Source organism: Rattus norvegicus, chromosome 18 (assembly GCF_036323735.1).
Source record: "Rattus norvegicus strain BN/NHsdMcwi chromosome 18, GRCr8, whole genome shotgun sequence".
NCBI classification, from domain to species: domain Eukaryota; kingdom Metazoa; phylum Chordata; class Mammalia; order Rodentia; family Muridae; genus Rattus; species Rattus norvegicus.
In genome coordinates, this window is record NC_086036.1 from 42,273,086 (window position 1) to 42,284,522 (window position 11,437).

Below are 11,437 nucleotides of genomic sequence, written 5' to 3' on the forward strand. Positions count from 1 at the left end.
ACCCTACATGAGCAGCTATAGGAACATACATTATTGGCATGGAAAAAAAAACAATGTTTTTTTAATATGCTCAGTATTTTTTAGAAATGGTGTGATCACACTTGTCTTCTGTAATTTCCCATGAATGTAAAAGGTCTCAGTAGAATGACAAATAATTAGCAAGAAAGGACCCAACGTTCCACTCACTTTTCTGGGTTGTAAACATTCATCTCCTCCAGGAAAAGGCTGCCATTTAGGAAACCACTGCTTCCTATCCTGGCCAAGAACTTCAAGATGATTCCCTTTTCTGATCCCAGGAAAACCACAGTGTGATTCTCATATGGCCCAGCAGTGTTGTCTACTGCAATTTTGGTCAGGCGGTATCTAAAAATGAGAGGATCACATTTGAAGAAAAAAAAAACTCCTCCTTGTAAGTCTATCATTAAAGGCCCCCTTTCCATTTCAAACAATTGTGACATGGCTTTTTAGCAACAATGTCCTGAAAAATATACTCATGTAAGTAATGTTCTCAAGCTGTTCTGGTCCCTTATTTTCATATGTAGAACATTAGTGTGACTCCAACAGGGAGAAGGAAGTATGTGTACAGAGGCCACGTTCTATAATAAATAAATATCCATAACCATATGAAACCACTCAGCAATGATCCCTTCCATGAGCAGTAAGGAAAGACTGACGGTTTCAATGGAGAAGGCAGACAGAAGAAGTGAATATACTTAGCATCTCCTTTTAACATCGAAAAGGAAAGTAGTGGGTACCATTCTCCATTTTTTTCCCTAGGATGCACAAAACCCCTGTCAACAAGATCAGAAAACTTTCTGGTTGTACACAAAGGGGTAAATAGGTCCTGAAGGTGGAGAGCTCATAGCAGTACTACAATCGGGACACTCAAGTCAAACCACATCTGTCAAGGGGCCGGAGAGAGACAAGCAAAGGATTAAGGCCTAGTAGGCATCTTCTTTCTGTGGAGTTTTATGATCATTCCACCTCTCATGGATACCTATTTGCTCTAAGCACCAAGACAGGAACTAAAGAGCACCAGCCTTCCCACAGGTAATAAAGCATGGTTTGTAGGTCATGGTCAAGAGAGTTCATCATATGTTCAATAAGGTCAGGGCATAAAAATCATTTCATGTTATCTACTACCCCGTTTAGAAAAGCCTATCATCTTTGAAAATGACCTGCAATCACAAAGGATGCTTGATGCTATCAGACATCTCCCCAATTGGCCGCTGCTTCTATGTTGGCATCACTTCAGATAGAAAATACCAAGCATAACTCCTTCATGCTGGCATGCCACAACAAATGCCATGTCCCTTCATGCCAGCAACACAGTCACATGTAAGCCTCAAACAGGTAAGTACTGGGGCTGGGGATTTAGCTCAGTGGTAGAGCGCTTACCTAGGAAGCGCAAGGCCCTGGGTTCGGTCCCCAGCTCCGAAAAAAAGAACCAAAAAAAGAACCAAAAAAAAACAAAAAAAAAAACAAAAAAAAAAAAAACAAAACCAAAAAACAGGTAAGTACTTCTCATGGGTTCTCCTTCCTTATTCCCCTGTAATGTGCAGCATGGATGAGCTAATCTTGAAGGAAATATCTTTTCTTTCTCCTAATTGCTGGCATGTGTGGAACTAGCCTGAAAATACTGGCGCTCTTCTCACTGAGAATGTGGCGATGGGGAGTTGGTGGCACCAACCCAGCCTGTCAACATTTCCTAGCTGAATCAATGCCCAGGAGAGCAGAAGATGTTTGTGGCATTTCAAAGCACGATCCACTGACAGGATCCACGAGCAGAAGATAAAGTCAAGGAAATCCACTTAGGACGAGGCTTGTTTGACACTTACCTGACCATTGTTCTCAGGAACCAAGGTCTGTTGATAATGGAAGGCACTGCCTCGTCCATGAGTGGATGCGTCTTTATGAAGTTCAGGGTATCATCAGGAAACTCATTGGAGGTTGCATATTTTTCTAAAGAGGATGATCCAGCACAACAGCCTGGCCTTGAAATGAATCAAGGGGTGGAGGGGAAAGAGTTATTTCATGCCTTCTGGCAAATTCTTTGAATGAACTGCTTCTCTAAGCATCTGGCATGAAGGAGACTGTACAACAGGCACAAGAAGAGGATGTTGAACAATGCAAAATGCCACCAAGTACAACATGCTGAGATTTCCTCTGGACCGCCCCCTTGTTCCTTGAGGGAGCCTTAGCCAGTACAGCTCGGTTTCATCTCCAGGCAACTTGGCTTCTTTCCAGATGCACAAACAAAACGCAGTGAACAGAGATGGAACTGGAAATGAGTGAATGTGTGGGGAGACAAGCCTCTCAGGGATGTATTACTATCTGTCAACTTGACACAAACCTAGACATACCTGGGAAGAAAGAACCTCAACTGAGAAACTGCCTCTAACACACAGGCCTGAAGACTTGTCTGTGAGCCATGTTCTTAATTGGTAATTGATGTAAGAAGGCTCTGCCCACTGTGGGTGGTACCGCCTCCAGGCAAGTGAGCCTGGGTTATACAAGGATCATGGTTGAGCAAGCTAGGAAGCAAGCTAGAAGAGGCAAACCAGGAAGCAGTGTGCCTTGTGGTTTCTGTGTCGAGTTCCCACCTTGGCTTCTCTTGATGATAGACTTCTCTTGATGATAATAACTTCTCCCTAAGTTGCTTTTTGTCTTGGTGTTTATTACAACAACGGAAAGCAAACTAGCATGTCTTGCTAGAGGTTCGACAGTAGTAGTTCTCAACCATTCTAATGCTGTGGCCCTTTAAAAAATATCCTTATGTTATTGTGACCCCCCCCAACATAAAACTATTTTGTGGGTACTTTATAATTATAATTTTGCTACTGTTACGAATCCTAATGTAAACATCTGTGTCTTCCAGTGGATGGTCTTTCTTGGGGTCACGACCTACATTTTGAGACCCTAAAGGAGGGGATTATTGCTAATACTCTCAAAATCATAGAAAACAGATTTTTTTTTTTAAGTCACTGAGGAACACACCAGCAAGACTCAATGTTATAAGCTCTCGGGGTATATAAGGTCACTTTGCATTTTTTGTTTTGGATTTTTATGAGATTTTGGAAGGTATAAAAAGAGAGTTACACTGAAGATTCTTTCCTAAAGGACCAATTCCTTGCAACTGAACAAAGATTGCAAAAGTGAACTTTTGCAAGAAATTTTGTGGTTTGAGGGGGTTACATGAAAATCTCAGCAAAGTTAGATCAGAGAATACTAAAGTCCATGGTTTAAATGTCCAGCTGCCTGTTGGTACTGGAAAGGAAAAATTAGACCCTTCCTAATTAATATTTCCTTATAACATGTAGCAGAAACTGGCCAGCCCTTCGAGATCAGCCTAATATTTGTAAAAGGGTAAGCAAAGCATATGGAAACATGTGGGTAAACACATTGACATAGGAGAAAGTCCCATTAATAATAATTAATAAAGTCTTTGTAATGCCAGAGTGACCCCATCTTCCCTCACTAAGTTTTATAGACATATTCTCCCTAAAACCAATCCCTCCATCTCAACTCCTTTTCTGACTTATTCATGTGTTATGGACCTATCCCAGGTGCCAAGTTAGGCAATCTTTCTGGTCCCTAGAGTTTACCTTTTACGTTGAGTCTACTTTGAACAGAGGAGGAATACGCCAGGAAACTCAACTGATAACAGAGGGTTGGCCACTTGGCCTTCTTTGGTTCCTAATATCTAAATTGGTTCAACTAAATGTACTTGTAGGGATTTGGGGAGAAGTAGGATAGGAAGCTAAAGGAGAGCATTAGAAAGCAAAACAGCAAGAAGACACTGGGTTTGCTTCCAGTGCCACCTAAACTCAATGGAGAGGTTTCCACATGATTGAGGCCACACAAGGTGGAGGAATAGAGGATGTGCTAGAGTTGGAACATAGGGATAGGATGGGAGAAATGTTCTTCTAGAATTTGCTATTAAATGGGAGCATGTGAAGAGATTTTGTAGGACCAAGTAATTTCTTCAGTGTCTCTGGATCATGGACTTCTTTGTGATAAGAGTCTACGGCACAGCTTAGAAAAAGCTAGCACTATACTGCATGTGAGTGCAAAAAAGCAACCCACTGTACCAACGATATAATTCTTGTCCTTGACCCATAGCCCTAGACTCAACTTGTTCCCAAATATCCAGGGAATGTAATGTCTATTTCACACTTAATTGGGATTAAAGATAAGAGTTTATATAAAAACCAGAGGGAAGCACAGCACACTGGGATACTTCTCTAATTAAATAAACATGCACAATACAGTTTACTCTCTGGTCCTTAATTTTTCACCTATAGACCAATAGGAGCAGATGGCTCCTATCACCTATTATTACAGTGGGCAAACCACGTTTACGTATGTTAACCAGAAGACTAAAGTCATGGCTTGTAGGAACTAAAGATAACTCTGGGTTCTGGTAAAGGTGAAGACAAATGGTCTTGAGGGTCTTTCTGTTGTTCTTTGATCTCTGTCTGCCTGGCTTGTGATGGAAGCCACTCAGGTGTGGTCGACAGGAGGCTCACCATCACAGAAGCCAGTATCACCATTTCTGAGTTTAATAAAAAATAGATGAATAAGTAAATATCTGTATGTACCTGGGCTTAGGGACTCGCTCATCTGGAACCGGTGTCCAGGTAGAATCAGGTGATTTCTGTTCCTTGAATCTCCCAGTAAAAACATTGGCAATGTCAAGCATGTCATAGGCACAGACTGCAGAACCAGGGATGCTGGAAAGGACATTTCATACCAGGTGTTGAAAGTATAATGCATTCCTTTAGAAAACTCTTATTATAGACAGGTAAGGGAGAATGTATTGACCAATCAAATGAATCAATAGTCAAAAACTAAGCTAGTTATAGTAAACTCTAGGCGGGGAGAGAAAGCCCATTGTTTCTTCATCACCTCTTGAACTCCTTTGTTGTATGGGGAGAATTATGAGCTGGGTATAGAAGTTTCATGAATGTCACAGAAACAAGGTCCTGCTTTAGTAGTTAGACCACAGTTTATGATGGAGATATGTTCAGAGCAAGCCAGTGAGATCTGTACATTAGAGTTACCACAAGGTTTCATGACATGAGACCCCTCCACCAGATTTTTATGGACAGATATTGGTCAGGTTGGAGGACCTTACGGAGAGAAAAAGACCTATTCCAGAGAACCAGCCCTTAGGTCTGGTAAGCTGGTGGTAAGGAGTGTGTGACCAAAAAATAGGAAGAAACAGGCTGAAAGGGAGTCAGACCATGATGGGCTAGTGTGATAGAACAAGTACTTGCTTGTTCTTTTTTCCCCCAGGTAAAGAGGCATCCCTCAAGGATTGCCAGCATAACCAAGTATTAAAAGACATTTGTAGATTAGCAAGTTAGGTTGTCTGATCTTATTGAACAAATAATATTTCTGAGACCGCGCAAGCATAATAAGATAATTTTAGGGCCACTTCAGGAAATAGATCATCAATAATACACAAAAACTCAATGTGGTATTATAATCACAAAATAACTCACACTTTTAATAAAACAAACACCTAAACTAGAAATGTAGTCTTAAATTCCACAAACCCTTGCATTCCCTTATATCAAAGCAGTTTGTTTCCCAAAAATCCTAGATAGACAGGACCTTAAATGTGAATACTCAAGCCTTGAGATATTTTATATCTTTCCTATCCTCAAGTCTAAACATAACTATACATGATTAAAATGTGCCTAAATCTAATCGAATACATCTTGCTGCAATGTAAGCTCCCACTTTCATTTCTCTTCAGTGAGAAAAGCTTGACACTTGCCTCCCTGTAATGAAGGAGTGTGAGTTCATCCCTTAGCTTGAGCCACTCGGGGCTCTACTCAATTCCTAGGCATGTCTTTCAAGATGCTGTCTCCCAACCTTATCATTTTTCATGCCTGTCATCTAGGCACTCACGAAGATCATGAAAATCCTTATGAGTATAATCTAAAGTGTATTTCTAGAATCTCCAAACTCCTACACAGATAAGAGAGCATGGTGCATGCGTTTAGAGCTCATGGCCAGAGTTATGCTTATTTCTCAGTGTTGAGAGCTTGAAACATTAGACTTTACAGAGCTGGATGCCAGAGAAACAAGGTTAACATGAGTATTTTTCAATTCTGTCCTTCTATGCATATTCACTCCTTCGGGGACAATTAGTAGTGTGTCATTTAATCGACTACATTTTCTGATGAAATAAATACAAAAATACAAATGAAGTGATAGCATTTCTAGGGCTTAGGAACCCTCATCAGACTCTTGCGGAGGCAACTGTGCTGGGTTTGGGATGTGAGTTATGAACCAACTTCCTGAAGTCACTGGGGATTTACATCTTCAAGTCGGATGATAACTAACTACACACATAGGTGGAACCTTTAGCACCTTGCTCCAAATTTCTCACTGTAACATTGTAATTAATGCTCAATCTCCACTCATACACACACACACACACACACACACACACACGCACGCACGCACGCACGCACGCACGCACGCACGCACGCACGCACATGCACACGCACACATCCCTATCCTGTGAGGGAAAAAATACAAGTGAAACAGGAATGCCAGAGAAAACCCCTTAATCTTCCAAACCTGTCCCTTCTACCACTGACTACCAAGTCTAGGCAAAGGAATGTTTTAAAGCAATCTCCTCATGTATAAAAAACAGACAATAAAATTTGGTTTACAAGAAAGGAATCCCACAGAAAGTATTTATACATCATTCACATAAATAGACGATATTGTTATAACTTACTCTCCCTAAAACCTTAATTTAATAATGCTTATAAATTCTAATTAGTTCACTGATTAAAACTCAGAGCAAAATACTTTTTATCTACAAATAGTGACGATGGCTTTTCCCCAGGGAAAAGGGAGCTGGGAAGGACTTATTAGGTCAACACAGCCAGGGCATGGTTACCTGTTATAAGGTGTGGAAAAGGTTGCCAAGACAACATCACGGCCATTAATTCGAATCACATCTGTAACTGCCTGGAGTATATTGAAATAAAAATGAGAGTCTCCAGGCACGGAGCAGTTCAGGCGAGCCTTCAGGAATGATGTCCACTGCTTCTCCAGGACTCTCTGAGACCCTCCCATGTCGTTCTTACAAACCTGAGCCACCCTGGGGAATACAACCTGCAGGGAAAAGCACATAGGGAAAAGACAGTCATTTCCTTCTGAAACACAGAAGATCCTAGAAGAATTTACCTCAGCTTAACAACAACAATCAGAACGACAAGGTGTTTAATTTAATACTGCATTTCTGGAATCAGTAACAGAAGAAGAAAAAGAAAAAGAAAAAAAAGAAAAACTCAGCATAGAAACAGAATGTTTTAAAAGATAAGACAGTGGCATTTAAGATGGAGCCGTAAATCCTTCAGGGGATCAGCTCCCAGCCACATAAACTCATTTCCATACAGACTGCTTAGCTTTTATTTCCTCAGACAAAAGCACACTTTGTATGCACCATCTCTGCCATCCCCACTGGCTGCCTCTGGGGTCTGAAATCTCATACTTGGAGTGTGAGTCCCTCTAACCGTGCAAGCCACCCTGGTATTTTATTTGTGCCCTCTAACTTGGTGACCTTGATCAGATGTCTGGTAAAAGATAACTGAAATAAACATCTTGGAATTGTTCTCTTCCTTTCTGCAATAAAACCAAGACTCAGTTTGCCTAAAGACACTGGGTATGTTTTGTCTCTGTGGAGTAACTCAATTAAAAGGGAAAATTAGACCTGGAAGCTACATCTCGAAACACTTAGAATTCGGTATGAAAGGAACCAAACATCTGTTGGTTAGATCTTTGGTAGAAATTATTCAAGAGGCTCCCTGTCATTTGTTACTGCTCTGAAAAAGTGGCTTAGGCTGAGTCTGTCACTTCTGGCCATCCCTGTTGTCACCGGGTTCAGATTGCATTTCCAGGTCATTTACAGCAATGCTAGTTGGAAAGTGGGTTTCTGAAAATGTCACCAATGGAGCCAGGGACACTCTTCTGCCTTACCTTCCCCATAGTGTTGTACTCTACTGCAATTTCTCTGAAGAAGAAGTAGATATAGTCTCCGTAATCCACTGCTTGGACAAAGTACGGCTCTGTAGACAAAAGGGCACTTTAATTGGAGACATGTCACAGAGTGTTAGGGGAATTTTAATCAAGTGTAGCCAAAGACGTGTTATTAATTGGAAGTGTAAGGCTATTAGACATGTGGTTAACACTAACCATTTCTAATGACTTCAGAAGTGCAAGCGCTAGTGATTTCAGAAGGCACTTGAGCCTACAAATTACATCTTTCACAAGCTTTGCAACAGGGAGTGAAGAATAAGTACGTTTTGCAAATCTCTGTCATTTTATTTTCCACAATGGAATGTCCACATCGCCTAGAGGAGATTTTGCACATTGCTCCATCACGCTGACTCACTCAGGGATCTGAATAGCCCCTTTCCTGTTCCCCACCACCTCCAGCCCCCCCCCCCCCCGTTCCTTTTCATGAATGTTCTGTTCAGCTCTTTTCATTGGGGACTCTGAAATGAATTTGAGTTAGGGAAAGATGAATGTGGCCTAGTCTATTGTCTCAGCACTGGTAGTTTTGTTAGTACTCCAGAAGCTCGTGGGAAGGGGAAAAGGGAGGTAAATAAATCAGTTGAGAGCAAAAGATGCAATTTACATGGTTTTGTCTGTCAGAAACCATTACTAAAATGAATCCACGGTCTGGTCCTTCCAGACTACATCTCTTATGAGGTATGCATCCCCTCCTCCCTCTCTCCTTTTAACTGCTCACCTTTCAACCACTTTGAATCATGCTTGACAGTCCTGAGGGTAGGACTGTCTCCAAGGCTCCTGTAAATGACCGCATCAATGGCCAGAAAGTCAGTCACTGTGGCCGAGTACAGTTTCCCATCTTAGGAGAAAAAGGAGGGAGTTGAACAGGGTACTGAGCAAGGCGGGGACTGGGGACAGCAAAGACATCCCCCAGTCTGCTTTCAGGCATCAGGCAAATGAGATAGGACAACTGGGAAACATTCAAGAGTCGCTAGGAAAAAGCTTGCGCCCCCCCCCCCATTTTGAATTAGGATCACGAGAAATGAAACATTTTTCGTTTTTAAATTGCACAGCAATTTTTCCTAAGCAGCAGTGGCAGCCGCAGCAGCTCAGGGAACAGGGCAAATGAAATATGCTATTTGCTTCACTTGATTACATGGACCTTGACTGCAAGCTCAAGGCCAAGGACCCTTGGCCGCTGCTACAGCCGCCACCACGCCATGGTCACTTGGCTTAGGAGGGAACCCTGAGAAACAAGAAAGTGATTTTTATCAACACAGGTTTTAATTCCATTCGGAAATAGGGATGGCCCAAGCCTGACTCGGCGTGGGATGAACGGAGAGGGTTCAAAGACTAATGGTTAACCAGATGACTTCTTTTGTCCCAAGACTCAGTCTCTTTTCCTTAGTCATGTGATTCAGTAAGTCCTGCCAATCTAGCTTAAATAACAGACCTTTCCTTCTGGATTTCCAAAGTCACAAAATGGAAGCCCTGTGCTGTGCAAGTGGCCAAAGCAAAGGATGAAGGTGTGGAGAGAGCTGAGAAAAAAACCGGCCTTTCTTCAGAAATTCTCTGCTGTGGGAGACAAGCTCGAGGGCATGTCCAAAAGCAAAGACAGCAAAGAAAGCTGAAAGTGAGTCACTGAACTTCTGTCTCTTTTCTGGATTAGCAAATATTCTGCAACCCCAAACCAAACGAGATAGTTAAGAAAAATAAGAACTGTGTTAACTGAACAGAAATCAAGTGTACTCAAAGTTTAGACAGTTTACCTGAGTGGGAGATAGTGAGAGCACTGAGCAATGGAAAACACGGGCTGCCCTTTCAGGACCCAACTTTGATTTCCAGCACCCACACTGTAGCTCACAGCCATCTGTAACTCTAGTCCCATGGGATCTGATGCCCCTTTCAGGCCTCCAGAGGCACCAGGCATGCATTTGCTGCACAAATATACAGATAGAAAATGCCTGTCTACAAGCTACCTTCTGAGCTAGCCTAGGCCAGGTGTTTGCTGTCCTGATGGGAATGGCAGCCGATGGTGTGACTGCATGCTGGAGCAATCAATCCCTTCACACCAACGCTTCTCTCTGTATCCGCTTCCACACACACAGCTGGCAATGATTTCCTAAATACACTCCCCAATTAAAACCTACTCATATACAAAAACCCTACTAAATAAGAAAAGGATGGCCTCTTAGCTACTACTGCTTCATACCCAGTTCACCAGGAACCTGGGCCCACCTAGGCAATCAGCACTATCTTTTCAGACACTGTGGCCATTTGGTCAGAGATATGCTTGTAGCCAATTCACATCAATGGCATTTGAGAAGTCTTGTTTGGCTGCTGTGAAAAAGCATCCAGAAGCTTCCTTTTCCTTCTCTCCCTCTTGCTCCATGTGTAGCCTTTGAGGTTGTGAGAACAGCTGTCTCATAAAGAAGGTAGTAGAGAACAGGGAAAAGGCTAGGAGGGACACTGCTGAGTCCAAGTCAACCTGACCGCAAGCATTAAATCTGCATTGGTGGCTGGTTTTCTAGTACATAAGGTTTTCTAGTATCTGAGCCTGAAGTTGTCTTCACCCATGCAGTGCTGTGCTGTCAAACTTTCCTGAAGGCACAGAAGCCTGTGCGGGTGGGACAGAGACTCTGTAAAGAAGCAAAACTACTTGGTTTCCCATCCTGATTTCAAATGAAAGGCATTCCTAATTACAGTGTTCACCAGAGAGTCAGTACAATTCCTTCCCAGCGAATTCTCAGCTGAAAGACGCAAAAACAAACGTAATGAGAAGAAATCAGGCCATTTACCTGCAAACAGAGCGATGTTGGCATGTTTGGCATCATAAGGGCATCTGGCCATTCCACTAAATTCATCCCCAAAAGTTTCCAAAGTATCCACCTAAATGAAATAACAAGTCTGAATTACTGCCAGTCCCAACAACAGTAACAGAAACTGATACTTCCAAAATGATTAACATTCAAAGTAATTAATAGGCACCTTACAAATGCATCCTTGCAAATGTCCTCTGAGGAATATCTACTGGTTTCAGGTAAGAAAAAGGAGGCTTCGAGAGATAAGTTACTTGATCAAGACTCTGTAATTAGCCAAGTGTGGAATTTGAGTATGTCTGATTGGCTCTTAACTTATTACAACAGACAGATTTCCATATCCTACTGGAATGGCCAGTAAATAAGCACTTTAAACTAAGGTATTTCTGAGGTAATTACCGGGAAAATCTACCTGCCCCAATTATCTCCTGAGTCATGAAGTCTATAGAGAATGAGCTTCATTTCTGGATTTGTTTGCCTTGATGAGTCCTTCCTTTGTGAATTAAATCCCAGTAGGAGACACTGGAATTTTTCCTCCAGTTCACTGGCAGAGCAGTGTGGCATCAGCCAAGGAG

The 11,437-nt window shown here is 42.1% G+C and overlaps 1 protein-coding gene and 1 long non-coding RNA gene across 8 annotated transcripts in view; one reads left to right on the forward strand and one right to left on the reverse strand.

Moving 5' to 3' along the window:
* Window positions 1-11,437, forward strand: part of LOC134482944 (uncharacterized) — a 74,357-nt gene that overhangs the window by 59,199 nt on the left and 3,721 nt on the right. The window contains exons 1-2 of one of the 2 annotated variants that reach the window (XR_010059699.1): window positions 361-1,353; window positions 9,519-9,676. This is a non-coding gene — a long non-coding RNA (uncharacterized LOC134482944). Of the gene's footprint in view, window positions 1-360; window positions 1,354-9,518; window positions 9,677-11,437 lie in introns of those variants that run through there. The other variant, XR_010059698.1, reaches the window with a different exon arrangement.
* The window catches only part of Sema6a (semaphorin 6A), a 121,314-nt gene that overhangs the window by 35,859 nt on the left and 74,018 nt on the right, over window positions 1-11,437 (reverse strand). For all 6 annotated transcript variants that reach the window (NM_001372354.1, NM_001108430.2, XM_063277473.1 and 3 more), the window contains 7 exon segments: window positions 187-363; window positions 1,839-1,994; window positions 4,602-4,733; window positions 6,926-7,143; window positions 8,008-8,096; window positions 8,783-8,902; window positions 10,842-10,932. In NM_001372354.1, the coding sequence (NP_001359283.1) occupies window positions 187-363; window positions 1,839-1,994; window positions 4,602-4,733; window positions 6,926-7,143; window positions 8,008-8,096; window positions 8,783-8,902; window positions 10,842-10,932 (983 nt within the window).